The sequence below is a fragment of the Bubalus bubalis genome, chromosome 11 (assembly GCF_019923935.1).
Source record: "Bubalus bubalis isolate 160015118507 breed Murrah chromosome 11, NDDB_SH_1, whole genome shotgun sequence".
Taxonomy (NCBI): domain Eukaryota; kingdom Metazoa; phylum Chordata; class Mammalia; order Artiodactyla; family Bovidae; genus Bubalus; species Bubalus bubalis.
Window position 1 is genome coordinate 101,633,004 of NC_059167.1, and position 21,532 is coordinate 101,654,535.

At 38.7% G+C, this 21,532-nt stretch overlaps 1 protein-coding gene and 1 non-coding gene across 2 annotated transcripts in view; both read left to right on the forward strand.

The window, feature by feature from the left end:
- The window catches only part of DCP2 (decapping mRNA 2), a 54,456-nt gene that overhangs the window by 12,787 nt on the left and 20,137 nt on the right, over positions 1-21,532 (forward strand). The window contains exons 3-4 of the mRNA XM_006056868.4: positions 5,869-5,996; positions 6,409-6,507. Of these exons, the coding sequence (XP_006056930.1) occupies positions 5,869-5,996; positions 6,409-6,507 (227 nt within the window). The remainder of the gene's footprint in view (positions 1-5,868; positions 5,997-6,408; positions 6,508-21,532) is intronic.
- Positions 18,662-18,768, forward strand: LOC112577896. The gene has a single exon (XR_003102095.2). It is a non-coding gene; the product is annotated as a U6 spliceosomal RNA (small nuclear RNA).

The window sequence follows — 21,532 nt, forward strand, 5'->3', positions numbered from 1 at the left end:
ATATTGCTTTTGTTATTACTACAGTCATACATAATGGCCTGCCTCGGAGAAACCTGCCTCTCTGCCTGACTGTTAAAGTGCCCTTGTTCAGAACCAGCCCCTCTCCCCGCCACCTGTAGTTGGCAGGAAGGAAGAAATGAACACCCGCCTGAGGCTGGCCATTCTAGGAGATAACTTGCAAGATTAATAGTCTTTTTACTTTGTTTCCTCACCTCCCCCCATCTCTCTCTATAAAAGAACCTGGCATCCAGACCCCGGTACAATGATTATTTTGAAACATGAGTTGGCCATTTTGGTTAGGCTCTGAATAAATCAGATTCCTTACCTCAGCCTTGTGTCTTGGACTCATCGGCCTGTCATGTAGTGAGCAGAGTGAGCTTGGACTTGGTAACACCTGTCGATACTGGAGGGACAACTGTATTTTTATTTATGTTGAGGACCCCCTAAAATGTACAGTGATAATTAGAAATAAATTTGATTTTCTTTTCTTTCAGATATAGCTAGCCTGTTTCTAGAACTGATCTGTTTTTTTTTTGTTTTTTTTTTTTTGTTTTTTACATTTCCTCTTGCTGTTCCAGTTAACTGAATGATCTTTATTGAGATTACTACCTTTCTGGTATAGATATTCATAAGTAATTATTGAATACTTCCTGTGTTCAAAACAGTTTTTGGTTTTATGGCAGATTCCTTGCCTTCTGAGAAGCTTTTGTTCCTCCCTATTTACAAATAAGATAGAAACTTGTCATAAAAGATTCACACGAATATTTAAGATTATAAAAGGAAGCTGTGTCACAAGGCCAAAAACCTGGTAAATTGCTAATGCTCTTGATACTGTTTTTAGAATTTGGCAGAAGGTGGAAAGTTTTATGCAAGTTTAAGCAAGGCTGTGTTTTAAAGGGAATGTAGAATTTTCATTCGATACATTTCCTATAAGCAGGCTGGAGTGGGAAATACATTGTAGATAAAGAAAAGGTATGGAGCAAAATTGGGGAGTTGGAAATGATAAGCAATACCTTGGAAAGTAAATTTTTACTAAGATTCTTACAGGGATCCAAGAGGAGATAGGGATGGAAATTATGTAGGGGAATTTGTGAGTTTTAAAATCTTGAGCCAAAATGCTTTGATTTTTATTCTCTTGGTCATTGTTTTTCAGCATAAACCATGTGTTGATGTGGAGCTCTACCCGTAAGTTCACTGTACTACACTAGAGGGAGTGGGAACAGGTGATTTAAAGTAACCCTCATACTCCGCTCCCTGTGCTTTGTCTTAGCTGCATGAAATAAGGAACCCCTGCAGAAAATGAATGAAACTGTTTATTCTATATAGCTGTTAACCTTTGAAAGTTTTTCAGCAAGTATGGAGAAGTAAATGAAAAAAGGAGGAATAGAAGTATTGTGGAGCACTATCTTTGTTAGAGTCTTGGTAGCAGATTTTATGAGGAAATCATAGAACACTGTTTTTAAGGAGCTATAATCTAATTGGAGAAACATGGATAAAATAAGAAGGCTGTCTTCTTTGGTTTTGGTCTGTTTTGCATAGACTTGGGGGTCTTACAAGAGCAACTGTACGTATTTTGGGGTTCTGGATAAGATTTTGTGCTTATGTGGTGGTTTAGTCACTAAGTTATGTCTGACTCTTCTGACCCTAGGCAAGAGGTCAGGATTCTCCAGGCAAGAATACTGGAGTGGGTTGGCATTTCCTTCTCCAGGGGATCTTCCTAACCCAGAGTCTCCTGAATTGCAGTTTTTCCTGAAACACAATTGGAATTGTGCTTATATATATGAATTTTTAAAACTTTCCTTATTATTAAAAAAAAAAGTGCCCCTGTTTTAGTTAAGTTTCTTCTAATTCACTATGTGGAAGAAAAAGCTTCTTCTAATGTGGTAGACTCCATTAAATAATTGAGTGCTTCCTCTGTGCCAGGCATTGAACAAGGTGTATTTGGTTGCTGTCTTTAAGATGACAGGCAGGAAAGGACGTGATTACACTAAAGTCTGATAGGTTTTGATAAGGTAGCCTAGGGTTCATTAGAAATAGTGAAGAGAGTAATCCCACTCCAATTTGACAATAGATAAAAATCTTCTTTGGAGGCAGAGTCTAGTGGGCCGTATTTGTCTGGACTTTACCCATAAGGGTAATAAAAGAATGTAGGAGATTAAAAAAAGACTTCAGGAAAAAAGTTTAACTTGCAGAGAAGTGGAAAGAATGTTAAATCAAGTGCCATCATGCCCTTTCTGTGTATTTGCCCATTGTTAACGTTTTGCCACATTTCTTTACTTCTGTCTAGGGATGTTTTGAAAAACATTCCTGAGACAGTGCAGGCAGTGAGTTGGAGGAACATCAGATTGGAAGCCTAGTTAAGATGCTGTTTCATTAATTTACGAGAGAGAAATGGAAACTTCTGATAGAAGTGAATAGAAGATATTAAATTTCAGTGATATTTAGGAGGTAAACTTTGTCTTAACTTGAATGTCTGAGGAGAGGTAGAGGAAGGAGTCAAGGATGGTATCCAGGTTTCTGATCTGAGCGATTGAGTGGATGGGTGTGCCATTCCATTTGTAGAGAAATAAAGGAGAAATTTTGTGGGGGCATGACGGATGCACTGATCTGTGGTACCTGTGAGACTAGAGTAAAAGTTAATAGTATGAATTCTGGAGCCACATCCCTTGCGTTACCATCCCATCTTTGCCATTTACCAGTCGTGCAGCCTTGGACAAATAGTAGGGCTTTTCTGTGACTCTGTTTTTTCTTTTGTTAATTGTGCATAGTCCTGTGACTTTTCTCTAGTGGCTACTCAGGTTAGCACTTAACTGAGTATGCGCCAGTAGTACTTGCCTGAGTATATACTACATACCCCAGTATGTGGTATAGATTGACTGTCCTGGACTTGCTTCTGGGTTGAGGTTTTGCTGGGGAGCTATATTCATAACTGTGGCAAAAGAATTTTGAATATTGCTAAGACATTGATTGAAGTGATGGACCATATTGTGGAGAGAAGAAAATGAAAGCCAGAGGGTGCTAATATGGAGACAGGAGAACAGTCAAAAATAGATGTAGAATAACCATATATTGTGACTACTTAAAAGACTGCTGTATAAAATTATGGCCAAGATCTTTTATTCTAATCAAAGCACTGTAATAGTTCTGTTGATGGCAAGGTGCAGATTGTTGCTGTGGGAGTTGGTCCCAGAAGTGGGCGTGGATGTGAAGGACAAGGAATACAGGGAACTGGGGCTAGAGCTTGACAAGTTGTCCCGAGAGGAAATTGATGTCATCTGTGATAACAGAAGGATTTTGGATGGTAGTTACAGCGAAATGATTGTCTACAGTTAGAGTGTATTTTTCATGTTTTTGCAGAAATGTTGAAAAGAGTCTACTAAAGAATCCCTGAATTGTTAAGAAAGGGGATATGTGTAATACAAGTAGACGTATGTGCTTAAAGCTTCCATTCTTTATGTAATCAGTGTGATCTTCAGTCTTTCTCTTAGAAATGTTGGTAAGGCCCAGTAAGCCAAGATTGAAGATGCAAAATAATTTAGTTTGATGGTTAAGAAAATAAGGCAGTAGTCAATAATTTTAGTAAAAATTAGAAAATAATTATCATTACTCAGAGCATATCATAGGGTTTTTTGAGTTAAGTACATTGTCTCATTAAATAAAAGTGGTATTTAAAAACTCGCCACTCCAAAAAAACCAAAAAAAACAAAAAACTTTCCACTCCATTGTTGGAATGAATTACTTTATGTACTATTGAATATGGAGGAAGATTGAAGAGTTGTCTTCATTGAAGAAATTGATGTCATTTTGGATTGGGTTCTGTTATTTGCTAATTGTGTGGACTTGAGCAAGTACTTTTCATCATTAATTTAAAATATATCTTGGTCTGCAGTTGATTGGTTCATCAGCTGACTCTTTTTATGGTGATTTTGGGGTAGGAAAAAAAATGGATAAATGAAGAGTATAGATAATTTTCAAGATTATGTCTGTTGATTTTAATTTGTTATTTTTGAAGAAGTTGTTTAATGGATAGAAAGATGAACTAAAACTTTGTTATAGAGACACTAATGCACTGTGAAATTATTAGGAATGTCGTAGGCGGAAGGAAGAGAAAGGAAAAAGACGAGATAAGTGTCTTCCTCTTTGACACTTCCTCTTTAACACTATTGGAAGTTACTTCTATTCCTGGGTTATTTTCATATTTTTTCCCCTGTGGTTAATTTTTAATGGAAAAAATATCCATTTATTTAAAAGATATAGTTAGATTAAAAAATAAAATCTGTGGTGACCTAAAACACATAAGGAATTTTTTACTAAATATCTCAGGCCAGACTTTTAATGGGAAATAGCTTTCAGAATTGATAGGAAGCTGGAATCTTCCAAAATTCTTCCATAGAGCTTTATGGAATAGTTAATATTATATCCACACGATTTCCCCACTCCATAAATGAAAACAAAAAATATTTTAACCTGTTGCTGCTAAGTCGCTTCAGTCGTGTCTGACTCTGTGCGACCCCATAGACCGCAGCCCACCAGGCTCCCCCGTCCCTGGGCTTCTCCAGGCAAGAACACTGGAGTGGGGTGCCATTGCCTTCTCCATTTTTAGCCTAGTGCTTGCCTATTTAATACAGTGTTGTTATAGATGGTTGCCTTTTTTGAGCTCTTTGAGAACCTTATTTCTTACTGCAGCTATAAAACCAAAGCATATTTTTAAACAGAAAAAGGTATAGCTCATAAAACTCGTTTCCATAAAATGAATTTAATGTCATGTTTTTGTTTAACTGAGTAGTTAATGTGAATGTAATGCTGACTTCTTTAAGGATGTCAACGTGTGTGTACAAGTTTTCCCTGCACCTTTCTTTGCCTTATCTGTTACAAAACCTTCCTTTCTTACATTAACAGAAAAATGAAAAGACAGAATATGTAAGCTTTCACAGAACTTGAAAACCCTTGAGAATGTCCTCCGTTTGAGAAACACTGTCATAAATTATAATTTGCCCATAGGTTTCATAATTAACAGTGTTGTAATGAGGCATTTGGTAGCATATGAGTATTGGAAGCCTGAGCATATAGTTTACAGGTTTAGGTTTTATTTACTTTAGAAAAAAATTATTTTGCTCTGCTCAGTTTTGGAGAGACATACCCAGTTTCTTTTGAAACAGGCCATACTTTCCTTAATACTCATATTTACATTTCTCTATAATCCTTAATCTTCATCTTTAAAATGTTTTAAATTATAAAAGCGATACATACACATGGTAAAGAAAAATATTCAGCCCTGTAGGGTGGCATGCTTCATTCATCTCTAGTTCTGCTTCCCAGAGTTAGAGTTAGCTACTTCTGCTTCTTTTTTGGGGGAGGAGGGCGGCTGAGAGGCTTGTGGGATCTTAGTTCCTCAACCAGGGATTGAATCTGTACCCCCTGCAGTGGAAGCAGAGTCCTAACCACTGTACTGCCAGGGAATTCCCACTTCTGGTTACTCTGATGGCTCCTGCCTCTTGCTGTGTGTACTGTGCTTATATTTCTTGCTGTCAGTTTCAGTATCTGTTGACCCTTAATATGATAAATTCGACACACTTAGTGATCGGAAGTGCTAACGTGGCCCTGAGTTTTTTGGTGTTAACTTAGGGTGCCGGAGTATGTGTATTCAAAGTTTACTTGATTTGTGCCTAGGCTAAATGCAGAAGTTAGAAATGTTTTGTTCAGGAGAAAAAAAATGTGAAAAGACAAGAAGGATACACTTAAATGAGGTGAAGATGTGAGTAATTGTGTATAAAATACAAAATTCATTTAAAAAGATCTCTCTCTATATATATGTGCTTAAACTGTATTAAGGTAGAAAGTAAATGGCTTCCTTAACACATGGTGTACTCTTCAATCATTGTCCATTTTTGCTGCCTCAAGGTGAAGATGTGGAAAAAATTTTGGATGAATGGAAGGAATATAAAATGGGAGTGCCAACATATGGTGCAATTATTCTTGATGAGACACTTGAAAATGTGAGTGAGAGTAATACAGAATTTTTAAGTGAAATGGTAGTCAGCTGTTTTCATCCTAATGTTATATCTATAATGTTCTGAACTGAGGTTTTAAATGTATACTTAGATTTTTAGTGCTACAAGGCCAAAATTTGCATACTTTGTCTGCATTCTGGGTCTTAATAATTCATACCTGTTGCAGTATGGCATATTGTAAAGGAACTTGATTGCTGAAGAAATACTTTAAAATGGGCAGAATGCCTTTCTTCATAGGAAAAGTAATATTATATCTAGCCTCCTGGAAGATAGTTAACCAAGTAAAATTGTTGGCGATAACAGTTATCTGAAGTAAGGAGAAAAGCACTTCTGGCTTTTAGAAAGGAATATGGGAAAGGAGAGCAAGTTTTATTTTTACCTGTTGATTGTTTTGCAGGTACTACTGGTTCAGGGGTACCTCGCAAAATCAGGCTGGGGATTTCCAAAAGGAAAAGTAAATAAAGAAGAAGCTCCTCATGATTGTGCTGCTAGAGAGGTGAGTTACTGCAGTTTGATGCGTTTGGTGGCTGTGCTTTGAGTGTTGTTTAGCTTTGGAGACTGGACTTGTTTGGATCATTTAATCCTCTTTCCAGAACTTGACTGCCTGCATGGAGTAATATCTTTTGTTATGTAACTGTTAATTTGTTTGTCCACCTCTGTCATTTATTCTTCTCTCATTTGTTTCATTTTCTTTCATTGTACATATTTTATTTTATTATTTAACCTTTTTTGTAATATCTTTTCCACTTTTCCTTTTAGAATTGGATTAAATATTTAATTGGATTAAATAAATAGATTGGTTAAATATTTTGGCTCTTATAACTTTTGTTTTATGTTTATAGTCTGGGCTTCTAGACAAACGCACAATTTCTGAGACGTTTACATCTATTGGTAAAAGCCCACTCTAGCTTCCCTTTGCCTGTAGGATGAAGTTTAATTCTTTTAAGAGTTGAAACTCCCTTTCCTACCCCCAACACAAAACTTAGCCATTCCTAAATTTGTCTGTCTTTATTCTTAGTCAAGAAGAAAATGAAGGAAATGGCAACCCACTCCAGTGTTCTTGCCTGGAGAATCTCAGGGATGGGGAGCCTGGTGGGCTGCCATCTATGGGGTCGCACAGGGTCGGACACGACTGAAGCTACTTAGCATAGCATTCTTGGTCAAAGAATTTATTCTTTGTCCTCTGAATTGATTGATTTGTTTTATCCAGTAAGCTTTTGCTTATGTGATTTTCCTACCTGGAAACGCCTCTCTTCTGCCCATTCAATCTTAACTGGGTATCTTTCTAGATGGAGGTCACTTTTTCCCCAAAAGACTGCCACAGACTAGCTGTCTGTATGGGGCCTTAGTTTCTTATTTGTAAAAGGAGGATGTTCACTCTTACTTAAATTGTTTATCAAATGTAACCAGTTGGCTGTGGCCCACAGTAATACATTGTGGTACATTGTATACGGTATTCTTATTTATCAGTTTACAACAGTACACCTTGTCTTTGACATTTGAGGAGTTGCGCTATGAGGAAATATGATAAAATGGAAAGAGAACTGGACTAGGAGTTGAAAGGTTTTTGTTCCATTATAGTTTTAGTATATGCTGCTCAATAGCTAGAGAAAGTGGACAAATCTGTGTAAGATATAAAATTATTAGGAGTCTAACTCAAGGACTTGTTTCTAAAAGCAAGATATTCATAACTAGAAGTGATATCTTTCTAGAGTCTAAGCTGGTAGTGATTGAATTTTGAGATTTTTTTTTTTTTTTTGAGATGGCAGTATGGATTTTGTGGCATATTTTATTTGAATCTCTTTTTTTTGCTCAATGTTTTTCTGGAGCAGTGTTCACCGCATGGTTCGAGTCTATTTGTTAGTGAGGGATAATAGTTAAAATTCTTAAAAACCACTAGTGGTCATTTACTGTAGAAAAAGTATCAATGCTTATTTACTTTGGAGTAGGATTTTTAAAATGACTGAAAATGCTGCATTTTAAATTGAGTGTGAAACAGCTTATCTGAGCAAGTATTTTGCAACAGCTTATACCAAAGACGTTTTATGCCCACCCTTTAAAATTGAAAACTATTTAGGGAGCAGGTAAGGAAATGCCACATCCTCTTAAGAGCTTTTCCTTTATTTTCTGCAGATGGCAGGAGATGAAGTGGAGTACTTAAAGTCTTCCCTTTCATGTCTTCAGTTTTTGTAGTCGTCTTGCTTATAAAGAAGGGCAAAATGGGAGCCATACTGTCCTATTTGGTGGAGTTAATCCGTATGCCTTATACATGGAGTAGACTTCTACAGTAGTGAGATAGTTGTCCAGGTCCAGAAAGAAATATTAACTGCAGTAACAGAAATTTAGGCTAAATTAGGTGGTATGGGCTATCTTTATAATTGGATCTTTTCTGAGGAATCAAATGCCTAATCTTGGAAAACTGTAGGACCCTAGACCCAAGGGCTCTGCCTGCATCTACTGCTGGAATGCTCCATCTCATGAGTTTTATACATGATATTATAAAGAGTCGGGATGATGCAGAAATCGGGTATTTGGGATAAAAAGAGAAAGTTAACCTGTGAACCAGGACAGTTTTCACCTTGGTTTCTCCTCTTTGCTCTCTGCTCTGGGTACTGAGATAGAAAGTTATCCTGTCTGTGTGGTGCTGATTCCAGTGGATCACCGTAATTTGTAAGAAAGTAAATAAAATTTATTCTTGGGGCCAGGGGAGTGGGAGAATGGAGACTCCTGTAGGGGAAGATGCAGCTTTTATGGGAAGTTATCTCTATTTTTACAGATGGGTAACTGAAACAGAGCTGTTGAGTACTCAGTAAGCACAAAACAGAGACACAAACCCTGGTATTTGGGTTCTGGAGTTCGTGTTCTTTGCTGCTATTTAATATATAGGCAGTCAGGAATGTTTGTAAATTGGTGAGAATTTCTAAACACATACCCAGATGTAAGCAGAAGAAATTTGATTTTAAGTACATATATGTATTTCCTGTTAACACTTGCCTCTCTTATTTGGACCAGTATGAATCTCCCTCCGCCTCCCCTGTTTTAAAGATTTTGTCTTGCTCTGAGGAAAGCACAGGTGTACTTAGGAACCACAGTTGATTAATTTTGGGGAAAAAATGTTCCCTTTGATAATAAAAATTAATCCTAACTTCTAACTTTTCTGATCTAAATAATAGCTTCTTTTAGCCGATAAAGAAACTTTTGTTTAGAAAAAACTTTTTAAAATTTCTGTTATTTTAAGGGCTAGAATTTTTAAAGGCAAATCTTTTGACTTTTGTTCCTTTTAAGTGAATGCTTTTCTCATAAAGAACAGATTGTGGAATTAAGGTGTAGCATTGCTGTATTAATCCACTCAGGCTGCCATAACAAAATACTGCAGACTGGGTGGCATAAGCAGTAGACGTTTATTTTCTACTCCTGGAGGCTGGGAAGTCTAAGAGCAAGCTGCCTGTTGGTGGACTTCTGGTGCAGGCTCTCCCTCGGCCTGCAGTCAGCTGCCTTGCCTCTGTGTGCCCGCGTGGCCTTCCCTGGGTGACTGAGAGCCCAGGGCGCTAGTTTGCCGGTGTCTCCTCCTCTTAAAGGGCACTAGTCCTGTCGGATTGGAGACCCACCTGCATGACTTCATGTAACCTGCACCACCTCCTCACAGGCCCCGTCTCCAGGTACAGTCATATTGGGAGTTAGGCCTTCCTAAGAATTTTGGAAGGTTCAGTCCATAGTTTGTTGCTCTTTTTGAGTGTTAAAGTATTCAACCAGCCCTCCAGAGTTGCAGTGTATCCTTCTGCCACTTGGTGGTGCTGCAGCACAATAGAAGCGACGCTGAGGGAGGGGGCGCGCCATCAGTGTCTTAGCTGAAAACCAGATTGTTACTCCATTTTATAGGAGTTTATGTTAATATTACACTTTTCATTTTCACTTGTGTGAATACATATGGAGAAGTTTTGTCTTAATTTTTAGCTATCATTAGGCTTAGGCTGATGTGTTAAGCACTTTTTCTCTTGTTTTTACCATGTTTTTTTCCCTCTGGTTTCTACTATGGGTTTTATTTTAGGTTGCTTAATAACTTTTAATTTTCTTTATTGTAATTGTATTAGTGTTATTTCATCGTGTATGAGTGTGTAGAAGTGTTTATTTTGCTACAGCAGAATCTGACACCTCTTGTAAGGGCTGTGTGTGTGGACTGGGCTGAAGAAGCAGTGGCAAGCAGGCCGCTCAGGGAGAAGCTGTGAATAATCGTCAGTAGAAAGCTAATGGCCGTCCTAATTAGTAGTTTCCAATCTTCTCTTTGATCACTTGGTTCACCTTTGTTAATTGGGTTATTTCTGAACACTTATTCAGTAGTGAAGTAGATGTAGAATAGAGATGTGAAAAATGTTCTCTAGGTTTTATTGAAAAGCTGTATTAAGATAATCTTGGTATATTTTTGTTATCAATTGTGGTGAAACAACAACTGTTTTTGAGAACATGGAATACTTGGCAGTTCACATGTGGTTTCGAGATTTCATGTTGCTGCTTATTATTTGGCAGAACAGCATTTTATTATAATGACACTTAGTTTAATGTGCCCTTATGTGATTTAATCTTGATAGAATTTGTACAGAGGAATTACTGGTTTATTCTACCACTTGTAGGCTTATAGGACATAGATTTTAGGTAGAGGATTTCGTTGTCTATGCTGGTGTTCTTTGGGTAGCACATTTTTTTACACTTACGTAGAGATTTTTATCTGATATCATTTGAGGCGTTAATCCTATTCCATGTGCCAGGAACGTTAACTCTGAATTATCATATAGGAATGGTTTGATTCAAAGAAGATTTGGTATTAAAAATTGGTTTTAAATTTTATTCTTTTATTGGTGGAAAATTGCATTACAATTTTGGTTTCTGCTGTACAGTAATGCAAATCAGTTGTGTGTGTGTGTATTTGTGTATGTGTATGTATATATATACTTTTCCTCCTGAGCCTCCCTACCCATCCCCAGCCATGAGATGACCCGTCCAGGTTATCACAGAGCACTAGGTGGGGCTTCCTGTGTTATTTAGCAACTTCTTCTACCTGTTTTATGTGTGATATTGTGTATATAGGATTTCCGTGGTAGCTCAGATGGTAAAGAATCTGCCTGCAGTGCAGGGGGCCCAGGTTTGATGCCTACCTGGGTCGGGAACATCCCCTGGAGAAGGAAATGGCACCCCACTCCAATGTTCTTGCCTGGAGAATCCCATGGACAGAGGAGCCTGGCGGGCTGCAGTCCGCAGGGGGCACAGAGTCGGACACGACTGAGCGACTGACACTGCGCTGTTGTATGTAATTTGCCCCACCCTCGCCTTCCCCCACTGTGTCCACAGTCCCGTCTCTGCTATGTTCATTAGTACCATTTTTCTCGATTCCGTATATATGCGTTAACATAGGACACTCGTTTTTCTCTTTCTGAGTTACTTGGCTCTCCAGCACGGTCTAGGTCCATCCACCTCACTACAGTTGACTCAAGTTCATCGCTTTATGGTTGAGCAGTACTCCACTGTGGAAGCGCACCGCGGCTGCTTCATCCATTCACGTGTCGGGAGGCGTCTAGGTTGCTTCCGCGTCCTGGCCGTTGCCAGTACCCCGTGTGTATTCTGGCGCTGTGCCTTTCTCAGGGCGGGAGTAGTGGCCGAGTAGTGGGATTGGTGGGTCATACGGTGATTTTATTCCTAGTGTTTTAAGGAAGCTGAGTACTGTTTTCCACAGTGGCTGTATCGGTTTACATTCCCACCAGTGCGGGAGGGTTCCCTTTTCTCCACACCCTCTCCAGCATCACTGTTGGTAGATTTTTTTTGATGATGGGCATTCTGGCTGATGTGAGGCGATAATCTCATAGTTTTGATATGCATTTCTCTAATAATGTGCGATATTGAGCCTCTCTTCATGTGTTTACTGGCCATCTGTATGTCTTTGGAGAAATGGCTGTTTGGGTTCTGCCCATTTTTTGACTGTTCTTTTGTTTTTGTTTTTTTTTGATATTGAACTGTATGAGCTGTTTATATATTTTGGATATTAACCCTTTGTTGGTTTTACATTTGTTATCTGTACATATAAGTGAGCTATTAAAATTTTTTCCTGGTAAATGCTTGTTGAGAATGAGTACCTTATTTTAGAGGTGAACCAATCTTTGTCACTTTTATAATTAAGAAGTCTTGCAGTACTCTTGTCTGGAAAATCCCATGGAGCCTGGTAGGCTGCAGTCCATGGGATCTCGAAGAGTCGGACACGACTGAGCGACTTCACTTTCACTTTTCACATTCATGCATTGGAGAAGGAAATGGCAACCCACTCCAGTGTTCTTGCCCGAAGAATCCCAGGACAGGGGAGCCTGGTGGGCTGCCGTCTGTGGGGTCGCACAGAGTCGGACACGACTGAAGCGACTTAGCAGCAGCAGCAGCAGCATTGTATTATCGGAGAAGGCAATGGCAACCCACTCCAGTACTCTTGCCTGGAAAATCCCATGGATGGAGGAGCCTGGTAGGCTGCAGTCTGTGAGGTTGCGCAGAGTCGGAGACAACTGAAGCGACTTAGCAGCAGCAGCATTGTATTATGTTTAAGTATGGGTGTACAGGGTGTCAAAGCTGCCTTTGTTACATTACACTAATGGCCTCATGTTGTACCATTTCTTCTCATTATAATTCTTCAGCTATAGCCGTTCTCAGCTATCTGGAGTATCTTTTTCTTCTTGTTTGTCTTATAAACTTCTAGTCATCTTTCAAGTCCTAGCCCAGATGTATCCACAGGATAGGACCCTGCTTATGACAGCCTTCCAGGTGACCACCCCAGCTCACACCTCACACCTCACCTGTGCCCAGGGCTGAGTTGATGTTCAGTCGCTCACTCGTGTCCCAACTTTTTGTGATCCCGTGGATTGAAGCCCACCAGGCTCCTCTGTCCTTGGGATTTTTCCAGGCAAGAATACTGGAGTGGGTTGCCATCTCCTTCTGCAGGCATCTTCCTGGACTGGGGATCAAACTGGTGTCTCCTACATGGGCAGTTGGGAAGCCCTTCAAGGCTGAGGTAGGCATCCTGATTCTGTATTCCCATGGCACCCACCTACTTTCTGACATGTATATCATACTGCAGTTAATCATTTATTTTTAAGATGAAGCTCTTGAAAGAGCAGTGCTTGCTTTATTCATTTCTGAAATCAGTGCATAGGATAGGGTAGTACCTGTCACTTATTAAGCACACAGGATATATTTGAATGAATACACCACAACAACGTTACCATTAATTACATGTTAGTCTTTAAAATTGTGTTAATGTTATAGTAATAATAAAAAGAATAGACCCACCTGTTAATATTTTGCCATGTTTTATTATTTTTGATACATATGGGTATATGGTTTTTATTGTTGTTGCTAAATAGTTTAGGAGTAAATTGTAGACATAATGCCCCTTATTACTATTACTATTACTTATTACTATTACTATAACCACTATTACTGCATGTATCAATAAGTTTAAAGAACCAGAAAGTTCTCTTACATAATCACAGTGTAATTATCAAATTCAGGAATGGGTTTGAAAGGTTCTTTTATCTAACAGATAATTCAGTATTCAGATTTACTAGTTGATCCAGTATAGTCCTTTTCTGCAGTTTCCACCCCTTCTTCCATACAGGATCCTATCCTAGGCTCCTGCCCTGTGTTTGCATTTAATTGTTGTTTTGCAGTCTTTAATCTGAAACAGGCTCTTAGTCCTCAGTGTTTGTTTTGTTAAGCATGTATTCATTTAGATTCTGTTTGTAACAAATAGGATCTGCTTACAAAGAACTTAGATTATACAGTTTACTTTTAGCATAGCTTTTAATTATTATACAGATACATGTGACTGGTAGGTATTCTAATTTCTGATTATAAGATGTTCAAAGGAGAGAGTTAAAGAGAATAACTGTAAAAATAGAGTTAAGAACCATGTAAAAATTATTTTTTAAGCTTTTTTTGTTGACGGATAAAAGTATAAAATAAACTTAGCAGGTTATTAATTTTTATGTATGTACATGTCTGTGAAACCACCATCCAGGTCAAAGAATATTTTCAGCAGCTCAGAAGAGTCTTTGCTGCCCCTTCTTTTTTTAATTTTGGCTGCACTGGGTCTTGGCTGTGGCGTGGGCTCCTTGTTGCTGTGCGAGGGCTTTCTCTGGTTAGGCGAGCAAGGGCTTTCTTCTGTTGTGGAGCTCTGGGGCTTTCGGGCTTCGGTGATCGCAGCTCCTGGGCTCTGCAGTGCCAGCTCGGAAGTTGTGGCACATGGGCCCAGCTGCTGCATGTCATGTGGAACCTTCCCTGACCAGGGATCCAACCTGCATCCCCTGCATTGCTAGGCAGACTCCCAACCACTGGACCACCAGGGAAGTCCTCCTTCCCCCTTGGATCAGTACCTACTTTTCCCACATTTCCTGGAAGGAACCACTATTTTGACTTTTCTATTACCATCGATTATTTTTGCCTGTTCTGAGCTTCATATAATTAGGATTTCGAAATAGCTGTTCTTTGTGTTTTATATCTCTCTCTCAGTGTAATGCTTGTGAGATTCATCTGTGTTATTGTGTTTATTAGCAGCTGGTTCTTTTTAATTGCTCTTTGTACTATTGCAGTGTACAAATATACCACAGTTGTTTATCCATTCTCTTATGTATTGGATTGTATCCAGCTTTTGGCTATTAAGGATAAAACTGGTATAAATATGGTGGTACATGTCCTTTGAGGAAAATAAGCCTTCGTTTCTCTAGGAATGGAATTACTGAGTCATAGGGAAGTTGCCAATGGTTTTCCAGTTGGTTGAACCCATTTACATTCCTACCACCTGCATATGAGAGTTCTTGTTGTCCTTGCCTACATGTAGAATTACCGACTTTAAAATCTTTATCCCATGTTCATGGATTATGAGAATTAATATTGTTAAAATGTCATTACTGCCAAAAATCATCTCTAGATTCAGTGTGATCCCTATCAAAATTTCAGTGGCCTTATTTTTACAGAATTAGAAAAAAAAAATCTAAAATGTATACAGAACCACAGAATACTCTGAATAACCAGAGCAATCCTGAAAGAAGAACAAAGTGGAAAGTACCACACTTCCTGCTTTCATGCTGTACTGTAAAGCTGTAGTCATTAAATGGTATGGCAGTGGTGCAAAAACAGATGAATGAAACAGATCTGAAACAAAAACAGATCAATGATCAATGAAACGGATCAAAGACTTGAGATCCCAGAAACAAACCCACACATATATGGTCAACTAATATTTGAGGAGGGAGCCAAGAAAACTCAATGGAAAAAAGAGTCTCTTCAGTTAATGATGCTGAGGAAATTGAATATTCCCATGAAAAAGAATGAAACTAGACCACTGTCTTACACCACTCACAGAAGTTAGCTTGAAGTGGGTGCATGACTTAAATGTAAGACTTGAAACCATGAAACTTCTAGAAGAAAACAGGATAAAAACTCCTTAATGTGGCTCTTGGCAATGACTTTTTGAATATGACTCCAAAAGCACAAGCACCGAAATAAGCGAGACTACATCGACCCAAAAACGAGAAACAATCAACAAAGTAGAAAGCCTGTGGAATGGGAGAAAATACCTGCAAACCATATAGTTAATAAGGAGTTAATGTCTAAAAATGTATAACAAGCAAACCATATAGTTGATAAGGAGTTAATGTCTAATAAGAACTTATACAACTCAGTAGCAAATAATTCAATTAAAAAATGGGGAAAAGACCTGAATATACATTTTTCTGAAGAAGATAAAGAAATAATAATTATGTGAAAAGATGCTCTGCATCACTAGATATTCAATTCAGTTCAGTCGCTCAGTTGTGTCCGACTCTTTGGGACCCCATGAATCGCAGCACGCCAGGCCTCCCTGTCCATCACCAATTCCTGAAGTTCACCCAAACTCATGTCCATCGAGTCGGTGATGCCATCCAGCCATCTCATCCTCTGTTATCTCCTCCTCCTGCCCCCAATCCCTCCCAGGATCAGGATCTTTTCCAATGAGTCAACTTTTCGCATGAGGTGGCCAAAGTATTGGAGTTTCAGCTTCAGCATCAGTTCTTCCAAAGAACACCCAGGACTGATCTCCTTTAGAATGGACTGGTTGGATCTCCTTGCAGTCCAAGTTGGAGTCTTCTCCAACACCACAGTTCAAAAGCATCAATTCTTTGGCGCTCAGCTTTCTTCAGTCCAACTCTCACATCCATACACGACCACTGGAAAAACCATAGCCTTGACTAGACAGACCATTGTTGGCAAAGTAATGTCTCTGCTTTTCAATATGCTATCTAGGTTGGTCATAACTTTCTTTCCAAGGAGTAAGCATCTTTTAATTTCATGGCTGCAGTCACCATCTGCAGTGATTTTGGAGCCCAGAAAAATGAAGTCTGACACTGTTTCCACTGTTTCCCCATCTATTTCCCATGAAGTGATGGGACCAGATGCCATGATCTTCGTTTTCTGAATGTTGAGCTTTAAGCCCACTTTTTCACTCTCCTCTTTCACTTTCATCAAGAGGCTTTTGAGTTCCTCTTCACTTTCTGCCATAAGGGTGGTGCCATCTGGATATCTGAGGTTATTGATATTTTCTCCCGGCAATCTTGATTCCAGCTTGTGCTTCTTCCAGCCCAGGGTTTCTCATGATGTAATCTGCATATAAGTTAAATAAGCAGGGTGACAATATGCAGCTTTGACGTACTCTTTTTCCTATTTGGAACCAGTCTGTTGTTCCATGTCCAGTTCTAACTGTTGCTTCCTAACCTGCATATAGATTTCTCAAGAGGCAGGTCAGGTGGTCTGGTATTCCCATCTCTTTCAGAATTTTCCCCAGTTTATTATGATCCACACAGTCCAAGGGCTTTGGCATAGTCAATAAAGCAGAAATAGATGTTTTTCTGGAACTCGCTTGCTTTTTTGATGATCCAGCGGATGTTGGCAATTTGATATCTGATTCCTCTGCCTTTTCTAAAACCAGCTTGAACATCTGGAAGTTCACAGTTCACGTACTGCTGAAGCCTGGCTTGAAGAATTTTGAGCATTCCTTTACTAGCGTGTGAGATGAGTGCAATTGTGCAGTAGTTTGAGCATTCTTTGGCATTGCCTTTCTCAGGGATTAGAATGAAAATTGATGTTTACAGTCCTGTGGCCACTGCTGAGTTTTCCAAATTTGCTGGCATGTTGAGTGCAGCACTTTGACAGCATCATCTTTCAGGATTTGAAATAGCTCAACTGGAATTCCATCACCTCCACTAGCTTTGTTCGTAGTGATGCTTTCTAAGGCCCACTTGACTTCACATTCCAGGATGACTGGCTCTAGGTGAGTGATCACACCATCGTGATTATCTGGGTCGTGAAGATCTTTTTTGTACAGTTCTTCTGTGTATTCTTGCCACCTCTTCTTAATATCTTCAGCTTATGTTAGGTCCATACCATTTCTGTCCTTTATTGAGCCCATCTTTGCATGAAATGTTCCCTTGGTAGCTCTAATTTTCTTGAAGAGATCTCTAGTGTTTCTCATTCTGTTGTTTTCCTCTATTTCTTTGCATTGATCGCTGAGGAAGGCTTTCTTATTTCTCCTTGCTATTCTTTGGAACTCTGTATTCAAATGGGTATATCTTTCCTTTTCTCCTTTGCTTTTCACTTCTCTTCTTTTCCCAGCTATTTGTAAGCCTCCTCAGACAGCCATTTTGCTTCTTTGCATTTCTTTTCCGTGGGGATGGTCTTGATCCCTGTCTCCTGTACAATGTCATGAGCCTCCGTCCATAGTTCATCAGGCACTCTATCTATCAGATCTAGTCCCTTAAATCTATTTCTCATTTCTACTGTATAATCGTAAGGGATTTGATTTTGGTCATACCTGAATGGTCTAGTAGTTTTCCCCACACTCTTCAATTTCAGTCTGAATTTGGCAATAAGGAGTTCGTGATCTGAGCCACAGTCATCTCCTGGTCTTGTTTTTGCTGACTGTATAGAGCTTCTCCATCTTTGGCTGCAAAGAATATAATCAGTGTGATTTCAGTGTTGACCATCTGGTGATTATTAGGCAAATACAAATCAAAACCATAATGAGATATCTCTCATGCCTCTTAGAATGGATGCCTTCAGAAAGACAGATAAATGTGGAGAAAAGGGGTCCCTTGTTCACTGTTGGTAGGATTGTAAACTGATACAGCCACTACGGAAAATTCTATGGAGGATCGTCAAAAAATTAAAATAGAAGAACCGTATGATTCAGCAATTCCACTTCTGAGAATACATCCAGAGGAAATGAAAATGCTAACTTGAAAAGATAACTATAGTCTTATGTTCATAATAGCATTGTTTATAATAGCCAAGACATGGAAACAACCTAAGTGTTCATTGAGAAATGAATGGCTAGTGAAGATGTGGTATGTATGTACACAATGGAATACATTTCAGTTGTTAAAGAATCCTACAATTTGTACTGTGGATGGGCATTGAAGGCATTGTACAGAATGGATAAGTCAGATAAAGACAGATTTTGTATGGTCTCTCTTTTATGTGGAATCTGAAAAGCAAAACTCAGAAGGAGAGATCAGATTTGTGGTTCTCAGAGGGTATGTGTGTGTGTAAAAGAGAATTAGAGGAGCATGGTCAAGAGTTAGAAGATAGTGCTCGCTTCGGCAGCACATATACTGAAATTGGAACGATACAGAGAAGATTAGCATGGCCCCTGCGCAAGGATGACACGCAAATTCGTGAAGCGTTCCATATTTTTAAAAAAAAGAATTTACATTCAAAAAAAAAAAAGAATAGATAAATAAGCACTAGGGATGTAATGTACAGCATGATGACTAGTTAACACTGCTCTGTGATACGTATGAAAAGTTCAGAGACTAGATCTTATGGGTTCTCATTACAAGAAAAAAAACAACATATTTTTTTCTTATTCTTTTTATTGTACTTATATGAGATGATCCATATCAGCTAAACTTAGAGTAACCATTTCACAGTATGTATAAGTCAAACCATTATGCTCAGTCAAACCATTATATCTCAGTAAAACTGGGGAAAAAATTTATGGTCATTTCCCAATATATGCAAAACATGATTATGTTGCGTACCTGAAGCTAATGTAATATATTAATTACATCTCATTTTCAAAAAATTTTAGCCATTATTAGGGGAATGTAATGGTCTATCATTGTGTTTTTCATATTTCTCTGAAGTTTAATGATGTTGGCCACATTGTCATATTCTTATTGGCCATTTGAATGTCCTCTATTATTAAGTACCCAGTTATATGTTACCTTTTTCTTTTTAAGTTGGTTTACTTGTCTTGTGGATATATAGGACTTCTTAATGTAGTCTGGATTTGAGTATATTGTGAATGGCTTCTGGTTTATGTATTCCATTTTGACTTTCTTAATGGAGACTTTGATGAAGAAAACCAATTTTATGTCACTGATAGGTAAACTTTTAGGTAAACCAGTTCTAATTTCTAAAGTTATAATTCTCATATCCAACCAGATTGATTTATAATAAAAACCATTTTTAAGTTATGTCTCAAGCAGTAGAGTAGGGTAGACCTTACTTTCAAAGAAAAAGAAAACCAAAGTATTAATATCTGGACTTTAATGGGAACATTCAGATAACATACATGAGTTGTGAAATAAATCCACAATTGTTAGTTTAATTATATTGTATTATGTATACAAATGGACTTCCCTGATGGCTCAGACGGTAAAGAATTTGTCTGCAATGTGGGAGACGTGGGTTTAATCCCTGGGTTGAGAATATCCCCTGGAGGAGGGCAGGGCAACTCACTCCAGGCTAGAGAATCCCCACAGCTAGAGGAGCCTGAAGGGCTAAAGTCCATGGGGTTATACAAGAGTCGGACCACACTGAGTGACTGAGCACACACCGCATGTATATAAATGTTAAATTAAGATCTGGGGAAGTGGGAAACTACCAAGTGTCTATCACTGAGCCTTCGGATTTTTATTCTGGATAAGATGTATAGTTTTGGTTTAGGACAAGAAAGCTCTTTTTTGGTAAAACATAGGTATTTCTGTTCCCACTCTGTCATTTCTGGAAGTAGGAAATACAAACAATGTCTTTTCTTTCTGTATACCATAGAACAGTTTCAAGTGAGTATATTCAGCTAGTACTTAAAATTAGGAAAAGGTTTAGCATAATTGGCAGTATACAGAAATGAGTTAGGTGTGTTGTGGAGGAGCTTAAATTGTGAGTTACAGCCTACACATATCTGAGAGAAATATAGATGTGCCCTTATCGAAGGAGGTAGAAAGATGTACCTAAACCAACAAGAGAAGGAGGGAAGAGACAAAAGGAATGGACACAAATAACTCCTCCATACCCTTACCTTGTAAGAGGTTCAGGCCTGTGCATATTTTATCGTCTTCTGTGCCATTGATTGGGTAGGTGCTGAAACTAGAGGGAAGAAGGAATTCCAGCGTAAAAGGTGCACACTGGTTTCTAGTCAGTAAAGAACCAAAGCCTTTTTCGTTTGAGGGTGAAGTGGGAAAGGACCTTGCCAGAGAACATAAATGTTATCTGAAGGAGAACATTTAAGGCTAGAAGAGACTAATGGTTTTAATTTTTATTGGGGTATAATTGATTTGCAGTCAAATCACATTTGCTTGTATTATATAGCAAAGTGAATCTGCTGTATGAATGCCTAGCCAGCCTTCTTTAGGTCCTTTTCCCATATGGGCCATTAGAGAGTACTGAGTAGAGTTCACTGTGCTCTGCAGTAGGTCCTTATTACTTGTCTTATGTATAGCAGTGTGTCTGTGTCAATCCAATCTCTTGCAGTGAATCCCTCCCCCCTCACCAGTGGTTTTTTAAGCAGAGGCCCAGGATTTTAATAGATTAATAAGCATGGCTTTTCTGGTTGAAGGAGAAGGTGAGGGTTAGCTGTGGGGGTTAGCTCTAACACTTTATTCCCAGGAACTGGGGTTCCATGTCTTGGAGGTCCTTGAGGCACTATGAGGAGGGGCAGTTTTAGATCCACTAAGCAGTTCAGAATGATCTCTGTTATTCAATATCACAGAAATCCAAGTCTGTGCCCTGACCAGTAATGCTGAAGAAGTTGAAGTTGAATGGTTCTACGAAGACCTACAAGACCTTTTAAACTAACACCCAAAAAAGATGTCCTTTTCATTATAGGGGACTGGAATGCAAAAGTAGGAAGTCAAGAAACACCTGGAGTAACAGGCAAATTTGGCCTTGGAGTACAGAATGAAGCAGGGCAAAGGCTAATAGAGTTTTGCCAAGAGAACACACTGGTTATAGCAGACACTCTCTTCCAACAACACGAGAAGACTCTACACATGGACATCAAGAGATGGCCAACACCGAAATCAGAATGATTATACTCTCTGCATCCAATGATGGAGAAGCTCTATACAGTCAGCAAAAACAAGACCAGGAGCTGACTATGGCTCAGATCATGAACTCCTTATTGCCAAATTCAGACTTAAATTGAAGAAAGTGGGGAAAACCACTAGACCATTCAG